The sequence below is a fragment of the Rhinolophus sinicus genome, linkage group LG10, assembly GCF_036562045.2.
Source record: "Rhinolophus sinicus isolate RSC01 linkage group LG10, ASM3656204v1, whole genome shotgun sequence".
Lineage (NCBI taxonomy): Eukaryota > Metazoa > Chordata > Mammalia > Chiroptera > Rhinolophidae > Rhinolophus > Rhinolophus sinicus.
The window spans coordinates 68,853,497-68,874,715 of NC_133759.1; the positions used below are offsets into that span (position 1 = coordinate 68,853,497).

The 21,219-nt window shown below is 42.4% G+C and overlaps 1 protein-coding gene and 1 non-coding gene across 13 annotated transcripts in view; one reads left to right on the forward strand and one right to left on the reverse strand.

The window, feature by feature from the left end:
* LOC109439451 (zinc finger protein 879) overlaps positions 1-21,219 on the forward strand; it is a 75,848-nt gene that overhangs the window by 18,863 nt on the left and 35,766 nt on the right. For 8 of the 12 annotated variants that reach the window (XM_074312155.1, XM_074312157.1, XM_074312149.1 and 5 more), the window contains 2 exons: positions 647-806; positions 4,453-4,504. In XM_074312155.1, the coding sequence (XP_074168256.1) occupies positions 647-806; positions 4,453-4,504 (212 nt within the window). Of the gene's footprint in view, positions 1-646; positions 807-849; positions 998-4,417; positions 4,505-10,039; positions 11,349-21,219 lie in introns of those variants that run through there. The other 4 variants (XM_074312156.1, XM_019719761.2, XM_019719763.2 and 1 more) reach the window with 4 other exon arrangements.
* Positions 8,207-8,280, reverse strand: TRNAM-CAU (transfer RNA methionine (anticodon CAU)). The gene has a single exon. It is a non-coding gene; the product is annotated as a tRNA-Met (tRNA).

Genomic DNA, 21,219 nt, shown 5'->3' on the forward strand with positions numbered 1-21,219 from the left:
TTTCTCCTTTGATTCTAAATGTGTAAAATGAACTGCAAAATTGCCATTCTCTGGAGCATTTTCTCAATTTGTTGAGATTTTTCTTCCAGGTACGTCCTCAGTTTTTTGGCTCACATAAACTCATAAGTTTTTTCTATAGGTTAGGACATCCTTTCTTCAACAGAATAAATAATGGAATCTTGTACAGCTGTGAAAATGAATGAACTTTGCATGTGTCAAGCTGGATGAATCTAGGTTCATGTTGAGCACATTAATCACAGAACATACAGCAGATTCTGTTTGTATAGAGATAAAAAACCTTGCAAAGGTAAACACCTAGTGTTTAGGGACACATACATATAGAGTATACCCATCAAGCTAAGCAAGGGAACACTGACCTCAATTTAGAAAAATGAATGGGAGCATTGTGGACAAGGCTTCTATAATTCTGGGCAAGTTCTCTTTTGTAAGCAGCGTGTTGGGTATATGGGTATTCGTTTTATTTTTAAACTGTACCTATATGCATACATTATATTATTTGGCACACATTAAAATATTTAAAAATAATCACAAGCTGGTGGGAGCTAGTTTCGCACTGAGCCTCTTAAAGGTGTCTAAATTCAGGTTTTGTTTCTTTCAAATCATATGGCCTGTCCAACAAAACAAGTCTGCCAGCTGATTTGGGCAGCCAGCACTCGGAGACCAGCTGCCTTAATCCTCACATGCACCCTCCCTCGCAAGGCCGCCGCCGCTCGCACAGTAGGCGCTCTAGTTCGCGAAGCGAGAGTACTGACCTCCCGGAAGTTGCCAAGCCGCGGCGCCCTCTGGTAAGTGCAGTTAGGACAGGCCCTGGGCATGCCGGGAGTCGTAGTTCTCGTGGGGTTGCAGGGACCGCTGGCTGCGTTTGGGGGGCTAGTGGTGAGGGTGATGATCCTGGGTCCACTAGGGCGGCCTGTCTAGGGCTGAAAAGCTCCCTTGCCTCTTCGGAGCGGTGGGCGGTGCCAGCGCCCACCTCGGTGTAAGTGGGGAGTGTGTAGGGTGGGATGGGGCCGGGCGTGGGCACCCGGGAGGCGCTGCGCACCGCTGTGTCAGGAGGCCTGTCCGCCCGGCCTGAGCGGCCGTGCTTCGCGGGGGAGGGAGCTGGGCATGCCCGGGACTGCTGTGGGTGGAGGTCTTTTGTGGCTATTTTTTATGAGACTTACGTGAAAGAAATGGTAAAACACAATAGCTAATACCTAGGGAGAACTTACATGTGCCAGACACTAGTCTAGCACCCTTTGATGTATTAACTCATTTCATCCTCCAATAACACGTAGGCTGGCTTTACACTGTCCCCATTTTACAGATAAACTGAGGCACAGAGTGGCCAAGCAGTTTGCCACATTTAACTGGGGCCTTGGACTCAGACCTGTTCCCTTCCTGCATCTGATACATAACCATTCTTATTTCTTTAGGCAGGTCACCACGTTTCCTAGTTCTCAGTCTCACATCTGTAAAATGAGGTAGCAATACTGTGGGGGCAGAGCCCCAGAAAGAAGTTTCCAGGCTCTCAGCCTCACATAGACAGGTGCCTGGCTCAGGTAGTAAATGGCCATCAACTGTGATTGTATGGCTATCAGCTGTGGCTAGTTGGCCGTCAGCTGTAACCAGTGAGCCGTTGGCCACTAATATAACTGCTGTGGCTACGCTAGCAGAAAGAAGAGAAAATGGGGGCTGGCAAGAAGATGGTGGCTGGGCTGGCAAGCGCGGATTGCAGTTAGGATGGCTGGTTGCGGACAGTGTGGATCCAGCCTCCAGTGAGAGTATAGTGCCGCCAGAGAGAATATAGTGGTATGACTCCCCTACCTATGGCTCCGTGGGTGTTCCTTTTTGGCCTCACCATATCCTGCGTTCTTGTGTGGGGAGTGGGAGCAGAGACCCCGCAGGCTTCCCCGCACGACAAATGGCGCAGCGAGCAGGGTATGGTGCCGGCCAAGGCTCTCCCAAGAGTGGTGGAGCAGTTTGTGTGTATGAACATTCAGTCTCTGGAAGACCCAGAGGAGCAGCTGCTGGAGAGCTGGACCCCCGTGGAGGGGTGGGAGGATGTGGACGGTTCTCCCACCAGCACAGGAAAAGGCATGCAGCTGCTGGAGAGATGGAACCCCGTGGAGAGGTGGGAAGATGTGGATGGTTCCCCAACCAGCACAGGCCGGAGAAAGCAAAGGTTGTTGCGGCCCTGCGGGCCGGGAAGTTCCTGCTCAGGCAGCCCGGATGTGGGACTTGTCCCAGGAGGAAACACTTGCTGAGTCCTCCTTGGGAGATGAGGGTGAGGTCAAGGTCGTCCCTCACCCCCAGGACAGCCCTGGCGAATGACTATGGACTATGGGGAATTGCCTTCCATCCCTAATTTAATGGACCGCTTGACTGTTTGCTTGGGAACATACCACCATGTAGTGGAACTGGGGGATATTTGCTTTTGTGTCTTGACTGGCCACCATTGAGAATATGTAAGCACCTTGATTGTGAGTCGCTATTGTTCCAGCAGGGCACCCCGAGAGGCCCAGAGAGAGTGGCAGTGCCCTGAGAGACCCTGGCTGTGTCCAGAAAGTGTGGCTGTGCCCACAGAGAGTGGCAGTGCCCTGAGAGCCCTGGCTGAGTCCAGGAAGTCGGGCTGTGCCCTGAAGATGCCCTGGCTGTGCCCAGAAAATCGGGCTGTTCCCAGAGAGAGTGGCAGTGCCCTGAGAAACCCTAGCTGTGCCCGGGGAAACTAGTGGTACCCTAAGAAGTCCAGGAAGTCTGGCCGTGCCCAGAAGTACTGGTGGTGCCCTGAGAAACCCTGGCTGTGTCCGGGAAGACAGGTGGTACCCTAAGAAGCCCAGGAAGTCTGGCCGTGCCCAGAAGTACTGGTGGTGCCCAGAGAGCCTGGCTATGTCCAGGATATTGCATTCACCTCCAGGCTCCTCGCAAAGGTCCCCTCACGGAAGACGCTTGTCGCGTAGATTGTGAGGCGAGAGCCTGTAGGGGTGGAGTGTGGGGGCAGAGCCCCAGAAAGAAGTTTCCAGGCTCTCGGCCTCACATAGATAGGTGCCTGGCTCAGGTAGTAAATGGCCATCAACTGTGATTGTATGGCCATCAGCTGTGGCTAGTTGGCCGTCAGCTGTAACCAGTGAGCCATTGGCCACTAAAATAACTGCTGTAGCTACGCTAGCAGAAAGAAGAGAAAATGGGGGCTGGCAAGCGCGGATTGCAGTTAGGATGGCTGGTTGCGGACAGTGTGGATCCAGCCTCCAGTGAGAGTATAGTGCCGCCAGAGAGAATATAGTGGTATGACTCCCCTACCTATGGCTCTGTGGGTGTTCCTTTTTGGCCTCACCATATCCTGCATTCTTGTGTGGGGAGTGGGAGCAGAGACCCCGCAGGCTTCCCCGCACGACAAATACTTATTTTTAAGAGTCATTGTGAGGATTAAAAATGATCCATGAGAAGCACTCAAGAATCCTGGTGTGGAGAAGATGTGCATTGTGGAGTATCTGATTACTTATACAGCCCCTGCCTCATGCTGGCTGAGGTGCGCCAGCCTGCGCTTACAAGCCTAACGCCGCCTGCTGAGTTCTCATGCCAGGTGCTGGACCCCCAAAGCTCCTGCAAACTCAGGCAGCTGGGGCCAAAGCCCTTCTCTGACACTTGTCTGGCTGCCCCAGGCACCCCCTTACCTTGCTCTTCCAGTGGGGTTTGTGTATGAGAGGCTGAGGGCTATTTCAAGCTGTTGATGTTGTAAGAGGAGGCAGCTGTGGGTTTGTGTTTAGGAGGGGCAGCGGGGCGACAATCTTGCGTGCATCTTGTGTGAGACGGAGTGTTTTAACCGTACAACCTTGGGTGAGGTGTGCTAAGTCAGACGCAGACAGACAGGCAGACAGACACAGGGTAAGTTGGCAGGTATTTTACTCACAGTTCGTTGGGGAGAATACAGCACTCCAAGCATACCACTCAGGGCAACCACGTGGGTCTGTCATGAGGCAGAGAGAGAGGGCAAACGTGGGCAAGCACCTTTATTGTGGTTTCTTCGGGAAGAAAAGGGCCAGGCAGGGCAAGCAGGCTTAAGATTGACTGGCAGCCTGGGAAGTTCACGTTCTCTGGAACTGCTATAGTGTGTAGCTTAAAGCTATCTAAGGACTCGAGATATCTGTGGGTGAGTCACAATTTGCTAATAGCCCCTCGGTGGATGATAAAGCATCAATTTACAGAAATCAGAAGTGTGGATGATACAGAGAAGAGAAGGAGACTGACAAATTGTCTTAGGGCGTCACTGACTTGGTGAGCACACCTTTTTACTTGGTTTGCGTCATTTATGTGGAGTGGCCTTGTTGGGGCCTGATGGACATTATGGGTGGTTGTAACTTCCTCTGTGTAAGCCATCCTGTGACACCACAGCTCCTCAGGACGCCTTTTTCCTCTACAGATCCACCTTGACAACACTCTGCTCTCCCTTGGCAGGAAAACCAAGAAGGACAGAATGGCTGTGGATTTGCTGCCTGCTCAAGTGACAGTAAGTGAAGTTTGTCTTTTTCACGACTTGCCTTCCGGGTTCAGAGGTGGTGGACATGTTTCCGTTCTTTGTCCAGGTACTTTTCTTTCCAATTAAAACTATGGAGTATCCAGAGACTTGTAACTTCCCCAGCATCCTTGGACTTATTGAGGGGCTGCTGAGGAAGGTACCCCCTCTGTCCCGAGGTCACTTTTAATTCACCCCAGCTCACTTCTTGACCAACGATTGAGTCAGCGCTGAACATATGCTTCTGTCTACAATAAGTGCTTGGAGAGGAGTGTGGAGAATTAGCAGTCTTTGTCTTCACAGAGGATGTAGTCTCACTGGGGCAGAGACATGGAAGGGCCAGAGGCACATTCAACAAACATTTGTTGTACAGGACACTATGCAGGCTACTGAGGACACCAAGAGGAAAGATGTTATTAGGTTGGTGCAAAAGTGATTGTGGTTTTTGCAATTATTTTTAACCTTTAAAATCGCAATTAATTTTGTACCAACCTAATATTTCTGTTTTCGAGGACTGCATGGTAATGACCTTAGGAAATGACTAACTGTCCAAGAAGAGGATCCTAGGGCTGGTCTTGAAGGTCAGGAGTGACATTGGTGGACACCAGGAGGGGTTCAGCCTGGCTCGGACTCTGAGGCTGGCACTGGGGAGGGCAAGGCTGGGCATTTCCCAGAGATGTGATGCTGAACGTCCTCTTACCTCTCTGACTGATTATGCCTCTGTCTCCTTCTCTGGTGCTTTTTCCTCTGCTACTTCATACTACTCTCCTGGGCCCTGTTTTTCTTTCTCTTGCCCCTTTGAGATCTATTTTCATTACTTTAACCCTCACTTTTCTCAAGATCTTTCCCAAAAAAGTGGTGGTGGCCCATAGGTTAAAATGTGGACTCTGGGACTTTTTTCATGAGTTCACATCCAAGCTAGGGATGTGGCATTGGGCAAGTTATTTTATCTCTTTGTGCCTCAGTTCCTCACTTGTAAGTGGGGTTAATAATGTACGTACTTCACTGAATCCTTAAAAAGGGACTGTTAATATCTGCATGTTACAGATGAGGAGACTGAGGCACAGAGAAGCAAATAACTTGTTCAGGTTGCACAGCTGGCGTTTGAACCCAGACAAGGCAATCTGTAGTTAACATTAAGCATTTAAGTAAAGTGCTTAGAATAGTGCGTGATATGTAGTAGATCTTAATAAATGTCACTATTATAGTACGTCGTGCGGGAGACCCTGCTCGCTGCGCCATTTGTCGTGCGCGGAGGCCTTCTCGCCACGCCATCTTTCAGGCGGGGCGGCCTGCGGGGTCTCTGCTCCCGCTCCCCACACAAGAACACAGGATATGGTGAGGCTGAAAAGGAACACCCATGGAGCCATAGGTAGGGGAGCCATACCACTATGGTCTCACTGGAGGCTGGGCCCACCGGACGCGTGACCTGCCGTCTGCCTTTCTGCCGACCGACCGACGACTCTCCTCCACTCTCTCCTCTGTTCCTCTCTCTCGGCTCTCCTCTTCCACTCTCTTCGGCTCTGCTCGGCTCCTCCTTCGTGGCCGCAGCAGTTATACCAGCGGCCAATTGGCTAACCGGCCACAGCCGACGGCCAATCAGCCACAGCCGACGGCCATCCACCACCGAGCCAGTACCCCTTCACGTAAGGCCGAGAGCCTGTAAACTACTTTCTGGGGCTCTGTCCCCACATAGTATCAGCAGCAACATTATGTTAGGACCTGCCAAGTTGAGTATTTCTCTCCTCAGTAGGCTAGACTTGACTTGGACACTTTAATTACAAGAAGATGTGTGTATTCAGGAAACCAAATGCAGTACAAAGGAGTACCCGGCTTTCACCTGGGCCCTCTGCTCAGAAGTAGGAGTCATCACTGTCTGAGCTTCCCACACCCACAAGCTGCAGAGCCTGACTTGGCGTTAGCTAAGAGAAGCTGTAGATGAGTGTGTTTGCAGCTCAGAGCCAGTTTTTGTGGACTGCTAATTCAGTATCTATTTTGATTATTGAGTCTCTTGGGGACCTGAGGTCACCCAGGCGCGGGTCTTATTACCCCATTTGAGCAAGTTGAATGGTAATGTCTAATCTTAACTATTTTCCTCCTTCAGGGTACTGAGAGGCAATTTTCTTTCTGCTGTCTGTTAGAAAAATCAAACAGCAAACAATCATAATTTTTGGAAAAAGTAGGATCTTTGCAGATTTTACAAATATTCCTTATTCTATTTTGTTTCCATGGACGAATATATATAATTTATCTTGTGGGATAGACACATAGAACTTGGTGTTGATTGCCTAATAATCAATGTGTTTATCACGTCTTTTTTTTTTTTTTTGCAGTAGGTCAGTACTTGTTTTTAGTATTGTCACTATTTTTAAAAATAAATAGTTGTGTTTTTTTAGAACAGTTTTAGATATAGAGAAAAATTGCAAAGATAATATCATAGTTACCATATACCCCACATCCAGTTTCTCCTATTATTTACATCTTACATTAGTCTGGTATGTTTGTCATAATTAATGAACCAAATTGAGACATTATTATTAACTGAAGTCCATACTTTATTCGGTTTCCTTAGTTTTTATCCAAAGTCCTTTTCTGTGTTGGTTTCTCGTCCAGCATCCACATTACGTGTCGTCCTGTGTCTCCTTCGGCTGCCCTTGGCTGTGACGGTTTCTCAGACTTGCCTTGTTTTTGATGACCTTGACCATGTTGAGGTCTGCTGTTCAGTTGTTTTGTAGAGTGTCCCTCAGTTGGGACTAGTTTGATGTTTTTCTCATGATTAGACTGAGCATATGGGTTTAGGGGAGAAAGACCACAGAGGTGGGGTGCCGTTCTCATCACAGTGTATCCAGGACACGTACTGATGGCCCACATGAACGGTCACCTGGCTGAGATGGTGTTTGTCAGGCTTCTCTGCTCTGTCCACCCAGTATCTTTGGGAGAAGGTCCGTAGGCACAGGGAGTTAGGCTCCGTCCTGAGGGTGGAGTAGTACGGACTCACTTGGAATTACTCTGCATCGGTGATTTGTCTCTTCTTCATTTATTAATGTAGTCAGTCACTTACTTCTATCAGTATGGACTCGTGGATATTTATTTTATGCTCTGTGTTACAATACAATACACTTTGTTTATTTTGTTTCTCAAATTGTTCCAGCTTTGGCCAGTGGGAGCTCTCTCAGCTGGCTACTGTGTCCTTTGACACTCCCCCAATACCGTGGGGGTTGGTTTTTGGTTTGTTGTGCCTTTTGAGCACTTCCTTACTTTCTGGTGCCATAAGATGCTCCAGGCTGTTGTCCGTATTTCCTGTCCCAGTCCTGGAATCAGCCATCTCTCCAAGGAACCCTGGTTTGTATTTATTGGAGAATGATATTAGAAATCTGGGCATTGGGTATACTGGTTATTATTGAGGTTTTGTTGCTTCCTGGCCCTCTCAGCTGAAAGAACAAGGAAATATATGCGTGTATGCTGACCCCTGTGTATACACATATCTATAAATATTTCTATATGTAACCATCTGTATCTATTAGGTTGGTGCAAAAGTAATTGTGATTTTTGCAATTATTTTTAACCTTTTAACCTGTAATTACTTTTTTTAAAAAAATTTTTATTGGGGAACAGTGTATTTTCCCAGGACCCATCAGCTCCAAGTTAAGTCATTGTTTTTTGCAATCTAGTTGTGGAGGGCGCAGCTCACTGCACTGGCCCATATGGGAATCGAACCCATGACCTGGGTGTTATGAGCACTGCGCTCTAACCAACTGAGCCAACTGGCCGCCCTAAACCACAATTACTTTTGCACCAACCTATATATTAAGCTAAGAATGAGTTCATACTGATACCTCCAACTCTAATCCATTACCACAGGATCATTCTAGCCTCCTCCTCTTGCTTATCTGTAACCTCCCACTCCCACAGTGAGACACCTGGCCCCACCATCAGCTATCCACTGACTTTAACCATTCGATTCCTGTACACATGTACAGTAGTAACTGCATTGCTAACTCACGCCTGCACGGGGAGACTGCTTTGTCCTCCGGAATGCATGCTGATGTTGCAGTTGCTTGTCTTACAGACTGTACCGATTTCCAGGTTCTTACATCAGCACCTTTTCCACCACCTCTTTCATCAGGTGTGTCTTACATTTATATTGTATTTAGATTGTTTTATCACATTCTGCATTCTATTTGGGATCCTCAAACATCCTAAATGGTTTTTCTAAAAGCTTGCTTACATAAGTTTCACTCTTTATATTATAAATTTTCATGGGTCTTGAAAGATGCACAGTGTCATGTATCCACCATTGCATTGTCATACAGAATAATTTCGCCAACCTAAAAATTCCCTTTTGCTTCACCTATTCAAACATCTTCCCCTACCCCACTCCCAGCCCCTGACAACCACAGATCTTTCTACTGTCTCAACATATCAATTATGCTTCTATAATGGTTGCCCTGCAGTTTGCAATACCGTGTTTCCCTGAAAATAAGACCTACCTGGACAATCAACTCTAATGCGTCTTTTGGAGCAAAAATTAATATAAGACCCAATCTTATTTTACTATTAGACTGGGTCTTATATACTATAATATAAGACCGGGTCTTACTAATTTTGGGTCCAAAAGATGCATTAGAGCTGATTGTCTGGCTAGGTCTTATTTTCAAGGAAACACGGTATAAATGTACAACTAATCTAAGTCCACTTTTAAATAAAACTATAAATACTACTTCCTGGGTACTGCAGATACCTTAGAGAGAGTTCTCCCAGTTCCTCCCTGCCCTCCCTTATGACATTGCTGTCAGTCATTTCACTCATCACATGCTATAATCACCCAAGTCATTGGTATTATTAAGCAAACAGCTATCTTTTAGATCAATTAAGAGTAAGGAAAGTAATAGACTTTATTTTATCCTCATTTATTACTTCTCTTCTTTGTATAGATTCAAGTTTTTGACCTATATCATTTTCCTTCTCCCTAAAGAACTTCTTTCACCATTTCCTTGCAGGGTAGATCTGCTGGTAATAACTTTTTTGTTTGTCTGAGAAAATCTTTATTTCTCAACCCCTTTGAAGGATAATTTCACTGTATATGAAATTCTAGATTGGTGATTTTTTTCTGTAAACACTTTAAATATTTCACTCTACTCTTACTTATTGGCATGGTTTCTAATGAGAAAATCCACTGTAATTCTTATCGTCATTTCTTTGTAGGTAACGTTTTGTTCTCTGTCTTCATTTAAGATTCTCTCCTTGTCTTTGTTATTTTGAATATGATATGCCTAGGTATACATTTTTCAGTAGTTATCCTGCTTGCTATTCTCTGAGCTTCCTGGTTTATGATTTGGGGTCTGTCATTAATTCTGGAAAATTCTCAGCCACTATTATTTCAAATGTTCCTTTTGCTCCATTCGCTCTCTTCTTCTGATATTCCAATTATAGTACAATTTTAAATGATTAATTAGTGTATTTTTAACATGGAAGGATATGCATGAAACTTAGGAGTGTGAAACAATAATCATTTATTATTTCTCACAGTTTCGCTGTGTTAGGAATGCAGACAGGCAGCAGAAACAACTTATCTCCTCCATAGGAAGTCTGGAGTCTCAGATGAAAGACTGAAAAGTGAGGATCTAGAATCATCTGAAGTCTCATCCACTTACATGTCTGATAGTTGATGCCAGCTCTTGGCTGAGACCTTCGCTTGGGCTGTTGGAGGAAACATTGACCCATGATCTCTCTGTGTATCTTGGACTTACAACGTGGTGGCCAGGTTCCAAAGGTGAACATCAAGGGAGCGAGGTGGAAGGTGTATTGTTTTATGACTCTCCTCAGAAGTCACAAAGCATCACTTCCACTGAATTCCACTGATCATAGCACCTATAATACCCTGCCCAACTCAAGGGAAGGAAACATAGACCTCACTCCTTGGTGGGAGAATTGTCAATGTCACATTTAGAAGAGCGTGTAAGGTGGGGGATACACATCTTGAGAGAGTACAATCTGCCACATCTGTCAGAATTAAAAATGCATGCAGACTTTGATCCAATAGTTCCCATCTCCACCAGTTTAGCTTATAAATATAAGTGTATGTGTACTCAGAGATATCTGAGAATGGTCATCATATATGACAGCAAAATACAGATATCATCTAAATACCTGTCGGTAAGGGAAATGGTTAAATAAGTTATGACATCTCTACAGTGGCATATATCATGCGGTTATTAAAAAGATAAGGTTTGTATATACAGATGTGGCAAAATCTGTAAGACACAAGCAAAACAGGGTTCAGAATGTTTCCATTACAAAAAATACATGAATTTATATGTGTATTTTCACAAAATGTTTCTGGAAAGAAAGAAGAGACACTTGATACCAGAGATTTATGGGATAGGGCTGCTGATCTGGGATGGGAGTCAGTGCCTCACGTGTCCCACATGCTCTTTGCCCTCTTCATATTCTTTAGCATGTGCCTATTTTCCTTTTGTTTAAACAATGGTCAAAATAACACATGGATGTGCAATTGGGGATGAATTCTGGAGTATGGTCTTAAAACACGAACAAAACTCATCTGTAATAGGATTTAGTGTGATTTTTTTCCCCTTGTTTTCATTTTTTCCTGATTTTTCTGAAGTGATTTGTTAATTTGTATATTTTTAAAAAGCTAATGAGGGCCGGCCCGGTGGCTCAGGCGGTTAGAGCTCCGTGCTCCTAACTCCGAAGGCTGCCGGTTCGATTCCCACATGGGCCAGTGGGCTCTCAACCACAAGGTTGCCAGTTCAATTCCTCGAGTCCCGCAAGGGATGGTGGGCTCTGCCCCCTGCAACTAAGATTGAACACGGCACCTTGAGCTGAGCTGCCTCCCGGATGGCTCAGTTGTTGGTTGGAGCACGGGCTCTCAACCACAAGGTTGCCAGTTCAATTCCTCGAGTCCCGCAAGGGATGGTGGGCATTGCCCCCTGCAACTAAAATTGAACACGGCACCTTGAGCTGAGCTGCCGCTGAGCTCCCGGATGGCTCAGTTGGTTGGAGCCTGTCCTCTCAACCACAAGGTTGCCGGTTCGACCCCCGCAAGGGATGGTGGGCTGTGCCCCCTGCAACTAGCAACAGCAACTGGACCTGGAGCTGAGCTGCGCCCTCCACAACTAAGACTGAAAGAACAACAACTTGAAGCTGAACAGAACCCCGCACAACTAAGATTGAAAGGACAACAATTTGACCATTGTTCCCCAATAAAGTCCTATTCCCCTTCCCCAATAAAATCTTTAAAAAAAAAAAAAAAAAAGCTAATGAAATTTTAAAAGAAAAAGAATGTCATTTTGCTGGGAGTGTTTTAAGGTGCAGGGAGATGGGACTGAAAGAGAAGACAGAATATGGGATTGCCATGCGTGTCCTGCTTACAGCAGCAGGAAGCCTGTTTTAGTTTGTTCAAGGTGCTGTAACAAAACACCACATACTGGGAGCTTAAACAACAGACATTTGTTTTCTCACAGTTCTAGAGGCTGGAAGTTCAAGGTCAAGGTGTCAGCAGGGTTGGTTTCTTCTGAAGTGTCTCTCCTTGGCTTGTAGATGGCCACCTTCCCATTGTGTCCTCACATGGTCTTCCCTCTGCATGTGTGTGTCTGTGTCCTGATCTCCTCTTTTTATAAGGACACCAGTCATATTGGTTTAGGGCCCAATCTAAAGTCCTCATTTTAACCTAATTACCTTTTTAAAGACCTTATCTCCAAGTAATGGTTACATTCTCTAAGTACTAGGGATTAGGACTTCCACATATGAATTTGGTGCAGGGGACATAACTAAGCCCTTTCAGCTGGTTCCTACTGAAAGGTTGCTCTTCCTACCATCCCCTCCATTCTTTCAATACAGACATATTGGACACAGTTCCAAGGCTTCTCCCTATAAGGCTGTCTTTCCTGTGGTCTCTGGATTATAGAAGAGGGATGGTCCCTATGCCTGATTAGGGCTTGGCTGAGGCAGGATCTCTGAACCCATGGCTGGGCTCAGCTCCAAACACCCAGGTCACCTCTTTCAGTCCCAGCAGAACTAAGCAGCTCTTCTCAAGGAGGCCGTGGCCCACAGCTAGAAATTAAGCAAATATGGTGTGAGAAAACAGCATTTTTTTTTAATTTATTGGGGTGACAATTGTTAGTAAAATTACATAGATTTCAGGTGTACAATTCTGTATTACATTATCTATAAATCCCATTGTGTGTTCACCACCCAGAGTAAATTCTCCTTCCATCACCATATATTTGATCCCCCTTACCCTCATCTCCCACCCCCCACCCCCATTACCCTCTGGGAACCACTAAACTATTGTCTGTGTCTATGAGTTTCTGTTTCTCATTTGTCTTGTTCTTTTGTTGTTTTTGGTTTATATACCACATATCAGTGAAATCACATGGTTCTCTGCTTTTTCTGTCTGACTTATTACGCTCAGCATTACACTCTCAAGATCCATCCATGTTGTCACAAATGTTCCTATATCATCTTTTCTTACCACCGAATAGTATTCCATTGTGTATATATACCACGACTTCTTTATCCATTCATCTATCAAAGGACATTTTGGCTGTTTCCATGTCTTGGCCACCGTAAACAAAGCTGCAATGAACATTGGAGCACACGTGTCTTTATCTATAAATGTTTTCAGATTTTTTTGGTAGATACCCAGGAGAGGGATTGCTGGGTCATATGGTCATTCTATTCGTAATTTTTTGAGGAACCTCCACACTGCCTTCCATAACGGCTGCACCAGTCTGCATTCCCACCAACAGTGTATGAGGGTTCCTTTTTCTCCACAGCCTCTCCAACACTTGTTACTATTTGTCTTGTTGATGATAGCCATTCTGACTGGGGTGAGGTGATATCTCATTGTGGTTTTGATTTGCATTTCTCTGATGATTAGTGATGTTGAGCATTTTTTCATATGTCTATTTGCCATTTGTATGTCCTCTTTGGAGAAATGTCTCTTCAAGTCCTCTGCCCATTTTTCAATTGGGTTGTTTGTTTTTTTGTTGTTGAGTTGCATGAGTTCCTTGTATATTCTGGATATTAGCCTCTTATCGGAGGCACTGTTTGCAAAAATCTTCTCCCATTCAGTTGGTGGCCTCTTTATTTTGTCGATGGTTTCTTTTGCTGTGCAGAAGCTTTTAAGTTTCATATAGTCCCATTTGTTTATTTTAGCTTTTACTTCCATTGCCTTTGGAGTCAAATTCATAAAATGCTCTTTGAACCCAAGGTCCATAAGTTTAGTACCTATGTTTTCTTCTATGCAGTTTATTGTGTCAGGTCTTATGCTTAAGTCTTTGATCCATTTTGAATTAACTTTGGTACATGGTGACAAATAGCAGTCCAGTTTCATTCTTTTGCACGTGGCTATCCAATTCTCCCAGCACCATTTATTGAAGAGGCTGTCTTTGCTCCATTGTATGTTTTTAGCTTCTTTGTCAAAAATTATCTGTCCCTATTTATGTGGTTTTATTTCTGGGTTCTCAATTCTATTCCATTGTTCTATGTGTCTGTTTTCTGCCAATACCATGCTGTTTTGATTATTGTAGGCCTGTAGTACAAGCCAAAGTCAGGAAGTGTGATACATCCATTATTGTTTTTTTTTCTTAAGATTGCTTTGGCTATTCGGGGTGTTTTGTGGTTCCAAACAAATCTGATGATTTTTTGTTCTATTTCTTTAAAAAATGCCATTGGGATTTTGATGGGAATTGCATTGAATCTGTATATTGCTTTGAGTAATATGGCCATTTTAACTATGTTGATTCTTCCAATCCATGAGCACGGAATGTCTTTTCATTTCTTTGTGTCTTCTTCAATTTCTTTCAAAAATGTCTTATAGTTTTCAGCATATAGGTCTTTCACATCCTTGGTTAAGTTTATTCCTAGGTATTTTATTCTTTTTGCTGCAATTGCAAAAAGAATTGTTTTTTGTATTTCTTTTTCTGATATTTCATTGTTAGTATATAGGAAAGCAATGGACTTCTGTACAATGATTTTGTAGCCAGCCACTTTACTGTATTCGTTGATTGTTTCTAATAGCTTTTTGGTGGAGTCTTTAGGGTTTTCTATATATAGCATCATGTCATCTGCAAAGAGTGATAATTTAACTTCTTCATTCCCAATTTGAATGCCTTTTATTTCTTTCTCTTGCCTGATTGCTCTGGCAAGGTCTTCCAACACTATGTTGAAAAGCAGAGGTGATAGGGGACAGCCCTGTCGTGTTCCTGAACACAGAGCAAAGGGCTTTAGTTTTTCTCCATTAATTATGAGATTAGCAGAGGGCGTGTCATACATGCCATTATTATGTTAAGGTATTTTCCTTCTATACCTATTTTATTAAGTGTTTTAATCATAAATGGATGTTGTATCTTGTCAAATGCTTTATCTGCATCAATTGATATAATCATATGATTTTTGTCCTTTATTTTGTTTATGTGATGTATCACATTGATGGATTTTCGGATGTTGAACCATCCTTCGGCCCCGGGGATTAACCCCACTTGGTAGTGATGGATAATCTTTTTAATGCATTGTTGTATTCGATTTGCTAGAATTTTATTTAGGATTTTTGCATCTGTATTCATCAGAGATATTGGTCTGTAGTTTTCTTTTTTGTGTTGTCCTTACCAGGTTTTGGTATCAGGATAATGGCCTCATAAAATGAGTCACGGAGTACTGTCTCTTCAATTTTTTTGGAAGAGTTTGAGCAGGATTGGTATTAGATCCTCTTTGAATATTTGGTAGAATTCACTAGTGAAGCTATCTGGTCCCAGACTTTTGCTTTTGGGAAGGTTTTGGATGACAGATTCAATTTCGTTACTGGTGATCGGTCTGTTTGGAATTTCCAGTTCTTCATGGTTCAGCCTTGGAAGGCTATGTTTCCAAGAATTTGTCCATTTTTTCTAGGTTATTGAATTTGGTGGCATACAGTCCTTCATAGTATTCTTGGATGATCCTTTGTATTTCTGTGGTGTCCGTGATAACTTCCCCTTTTTCATTTCTGATTTTGTTAATTAGTGTCTTCTCTTTTTATCTTAGTAAGTCTAGCCAAGGGTTTGTCAATTTTGTTAATCTTTTCAAAGAACCAGCTCTTTGTCACATTAATTTTTTCTATTGTCTTTTTGTTCTCTATTTCATTTACTTCTGCTCTAATTTTTGTTATTTCCTTTCTTCTGCTGACCTTGAGTTTTAATTGTTCTTCTTTTTCTATCTCTGTAAGGTGTCACATGAGGTTATTTATTTGGGAGTTTTCTTGTTTCTTGAGATAGGCCTGTAATGAGATAAATTTCCCTCTTAAAACTGCTTTCGCTGCATCCCAAAAATTCTGGTAGGATGTATTTTCATTGTCATTTGTTTCTATGTATCTTTTGATCTCTCCTCTAATTTCTTCTTTGACCCAGTCCTTCTTTAAAAGTATGTTGTTTAGTCTCCATGTATTTGTGTTTTTCCTGCTTCCTTTTTGCAGTTGATATCCAATTTCAAAGCCTTGTGATCAGAGAATATGCTTGGTATGATTTCAATCTTCTTAAATTTGCTGAGGCTGATTTTATGTCCCAAAATATGGTCTGTCCTTGAGAATGTTCCGTGTATACTAGAAAAGAATGTATAGTCTGATGTTTTAGGATGAAGTGCTCTGTAAATGTCAATTATGTCCATTTCATCTAATGTGTCATTTAGGGCTACTATTTCGTTATTTATTTTCTGTTTGGATGATCTATCCATAGCTGTCAATGATGTATTTAAGTCCCCTAGTATAATTGTGTTTTGGTCAATTTCTCCCTTTAGTTCTGTTAGTAGTTGCTTGGTATATTTCGATGCTCCCTGATTGGGGGCATAAATATTGATGACTGTTATGTCTTCTTGTTGTATAGTCCCCTTCACCATTATGAAATGTCCATCTTTGTCTCTTGTTATCTTTTTCACCTTGAAGTCTGTTTCATCTGATATCATTATGGCTACACCTGATTTTCTCTGGGTACCATTTGCTTGGAGTGTCAATTTCCACCCTTTCACTTTGAGTCTATGCTTGTCCTTGTAGCTGAGATGTGTCTCTTGGAGACAGCATATGGTTGGGTTTAGTTTTTGATCCAATCTGCCCCTGTGCCTTTTTATTGGTGAGTTGAGTCCATTTACATTTAGGGTGATTATTGATATATGAGGATTTCCTGTCATGCTATCTTAGGTTTCTGGTAGGGCTGTGTCTCCATTGTTTCTTTGCCTTTTGTTGTTGTATATTATTCCTGTGTGGTGGTATTCTATGATGTTTCCCTCGTTTCTTCTTTTATTACATTATATATTTCAGTTCTGGATTTTTTTTTTTTTTTTTGAGTGGTTACCCTTAAGTTTATGTAAAAGAAAGTTTGGTATTCAGAGTATTCCATTTTCTTCAGCACGCTTACTTTTTCCATTCCCGTATTCTGATTCAGGCCTTTACTCTTCCCCTTTTTATGTTTTGGTTGCCACAAATTGTCCCTGTTGATGGTGGTTGAATAGCCTCCTTTAGTATTTCTTGTAGTGCAGGTCTTGTATTAGAAAATTCCCTCAGCTTCTGTATGTCTGGAAAGGTCTTTATTCCTCCTTCATATCTAAAGGATATCTTTGCTGGATATACTATTCTTGGCTCATAATTTCTCTCTTTCAATAGTTGAATATTTGGTTCCACTCCCTCCTGGCTTGTAGAGTTTCTGCTGAAAAATCTGATGATAATCTAATGGGCTTTCCTTTGTAAGTTACCGTCTTCTTTTCCCTGGCTGCCTTGAGGATTCTTTCTTTGTCATTGATTTTTGACAGCTTCAATACAATGTGCCTTGGAGAGGGCCTGTTGGGATTGAGGAGAAAACAGCATTTTTTGACTGCCTAATGTCTAAACCACATTCTTTTGTTTGGGGACATTCCCCCTTTTTTGAGTCCTGGTAGGAAACAGAGCCTGCCTCACATTTGAGAAGCTAGCGTTATCAAATACTTGTCTTTTCAGCTTCCTATGTGTCAGGTACAGGTGTGCGACCGGAGCTTGGTCATTCAGTTGTACTTGCCCCAGACTTTGAATCAGGAGTTAGGGATGTGAAGGAACAATGTAGAGTGCCCTGTGATGGTTATGGAGGCAGCAGTAGCATCAAGTTTGTGGAGGAAGGAGGAAGAGTACACAGCAAAAGCATTGTGTAGTGGGCATGGACATGGTAGTAAGCATATACCATACACTTTTTCATGATAACAATAGTGTTCTCTCAAGTCTGGTTTTCTAGTGTGATCCTGGCTGTAGTCCAGAATTACCCTGGCCTCCCTGGTTTCTGCTCATTTTCCAAGCCTAGTTCTGTGACTCTTAGTGATCTTGCAGCTACCCTGTCCTTTTTATGTGTAAATAAGCCAAAATCCATTCTGTTGCTTGAAACCTAAGGAAGTTGACAGATACACTTCGTATAAAACCACCTGCTAAAACCCAGATTCTCACGTTGCATCTTTAAAATGCAGGTTAGACTACCAATGTTTCTAAATGGGGTCTATTTAGTATTTTGGATGGAACAATCTTGCATTGTACAAGACTGTATTGTGCATTGCTGGATGATTAGAAACCTTGATCCCTTCTTTTAAATGCCAGTGACACCTCCCTTAGTCATAGAAACGAAAACGCCCTCTCATGTTTCCAAACAGCCTGGGGAGGGAGGAGGATACCATACCCTCAGGAGGACAGCAAGTCCAGAGGATTGATGTCTTTCAGGTCCACAGTTCTAGGGTCCTGTCATGTTGTTATTTCTTAATATTTCATGAGCTTGCCTAGACTCACTGAGTGTTATGTTTTATATTTAAAAAGTAACACATTTATTGCTTTTGGCATTAGAAGAATAGCTCCTATGAGAGCAATTCATCTGTGGATAACAAGTAAACCTGGGCAAAATGTAACAGAAAGTTACCTGAAGGCATTGGACAGAAACCAAAAGCAGATATACTGGACAACTGTCTGCATTTGGAAAAAGGGACTATCACAGGGTAAGTTTTCTAGTTTTTATGGCTTTTTGCCTGCAGGCAGGCCACAGTCAGCATCAACAGAGTGGTTAAAACTGTAGTCTTACCAGCATGATGAGTCACAAGACAGAGTTAGGCACAACCTTAGCATCTGGAGAGTGGGGAAGCTTGGAAAGGAGAGCGCCAGAGAGGGAGCCCCAAATTCTGTGCATAGACTCCCCCCAAATCTCTTGTTGACCCCTGAACCACAGACGCACAGGATGGACTTAAATTGGCCCAATTAACTGAACAGAGATTTTTGCTGCTTTCTAAGACAAAAATGACAGAGTTTGAAATTTGAGCACAGCCAAATTAACTACCTGCTTAAAACAATCAGTACTCTTTAAAGAAACAACAAAATCCAGAGTCTAAATTGTGTATTATATAACATCTAGGAGAAGATAGACATATGAAGAAACAAGGAAATGTAACCAGTATTCAAGAAGAAGGCAATCAATCCCCAGATGACCCGGATGCTAGAATTAGCAGACATATTTTTAAAGCTACTTTAAAAGCTACTTTAAAGCTATTTTAACTTTGTGCAAGGACTTAAGGGAAATATGCTTGTAATGACTAAACCAATAGGAAATCCAAGCAGAGAAATAGAGACTGTGAAAAAATCATGCAAATTCTAGAACTGAAGAATATAATACCTGAAACTTTTTAAAAAAATCACTGAATAAGCTTAACTTTTGCAAATGAACATAAAGAAATGTCAGTAAAACTTGTAGGTAGGTCAATGGAAATTGTCCTATCTGAAGAACAGGGATTAAAGAAGAGCTTCAGTTATAAGTAAAATAATGTTAAAGGTCTAGTATACATGTAATTGGAGTTCAAGGAGAGGAGAGACAGAATGTGACAAAATATATTGAAGAAACAATGGCCAAAATTTTCTCAAATTTGGTTAAAAAAACAAATATTTATAGATTTACAGTACTCACTGAAACTCAAGCAGAATAAATACAAAGGAAACCACAGCTAGGCACATCATTGACCAGTGCTGTGCCATAGAAATATAGTATGAGCCATGAATGCAATTACATGTGTAATTTAAAACTTTCTAGTAGCCACATTAAAAAAGAACAGAAGCAGATAAATTAACTTTAATAATACATTTTTAAACCCAGTATATCCAAAATATTATTTCAACATGTAATTAATATAAAATTATTATTGAGATATCGTGTGTGTGTGTGTGTGTGTGTATATATATATATATATATATATATATTTTTTTTTTTTTTTCCCTAGTAAATCCTGGTGTGTATTAGGTTGGTGCAAAAGTAATTGCGGTTTAAAAGGTTAAAAGTAATTGCAAAAACCACAATTACTTTTCACCAACCTAATATTTTATATACAAGAGCACATCATAATTCAGACTAGCCATATTTCAAGTACTCAGTAACCATTTGTGGCTAGTGCCTACCATATTGGCAGAAAAATCATAGACAAATCACTGAAAACTAAAGACTTGAAAGCAGACAGAAAAGAGAAAATCACATTACATACAGAGAATAACTATTTGATTGTCCGTTGGCTCCTCAACAGAAAAACAGTGGCCAGAAAACAATAGAATGACATATGCTGCAAGAAATAAAAAACTGTCAACCCAGAATTCTGTAGTCAAGGAAAATATTCTTCAAGCATGAAGGTGAGAAAAAGACATTTTCAGATAAAAGAAAATGAAGCCAATTCACTGTCAGTGTGCCTCTGCCACAAGATGTGCTAAAGGAAGTTCTTCCCGCTCACAGGAAATAATGCCGGATGGGACTCTAATCTTAGGAAGGAAATGAAGAACTATTGAAACGGTGGTTATCTGGATAAATACAAAATGCTTTTTCCTCTCAGTTTCTTAAAATGCATATGATTATTTAAAGTAAACATGTAATATTGCATTGTGGGGTTTGTAATGTAGGTAGATGTAATGTATATGATGGTTGTGGATATAGAATTCATTTATATCTGGACTAGAAAAGCTCTCTCTTTGTCTCTGGGGGTGCCTAAATGACTATTTTTGGACTTCTGGCCAAGGTAAGGGCAGTGGATGTACTACTTAAGATCTAAATACCACTGGCCACCCCCAGGGTCATCTTCTTCATTGATGGTTTGCAGCTGACCTACATGGTTTGACAAGCCTTGCTTGATACACAAAAGACCCCTGCTGAGAATTTCTCCTTTGAGCTCTTTCAAACCAAGATTCCTTACATAGATCCAGACACAGCAGAGTCTGTCTGCATGTGCAGTTAAAGGGATTGTGCACGAATGTCTCTGGGACGTCAGGTGCTTCCCTGCACTCTCTTTATCTTGCTGCACTGTAGTTTTCTGTCCATGCACATACTCGTTGCAGTCTGGTGAGTCCTGTTAACCATCTGAACTGGGAAAGTAGAACAGCTATAGCCTGAGGAGGGGTGGTGGTGGTCCCATATACTTGTCTAGGTTCTTGCATTCTATGTGAAATCATATATTAGCGCTAAATAAACTATAAAGAACTAAGAATGTACATTATAATTCTCAGAGAAACCACTAAAGATGCAGAGTATAGCTAAAAAGTCAGCATATAAATTAAAATGGAATTTAAAAAAATCAAAACACACACACGCACACACACATATACACAGTAAAAAATGTAAGCCTAATGGAAGGATATAAAATAGTAAGTGAGGCCGGCCCGGTGGCTCAGGCGGTTAGAGCTCCATGCTCCTAAT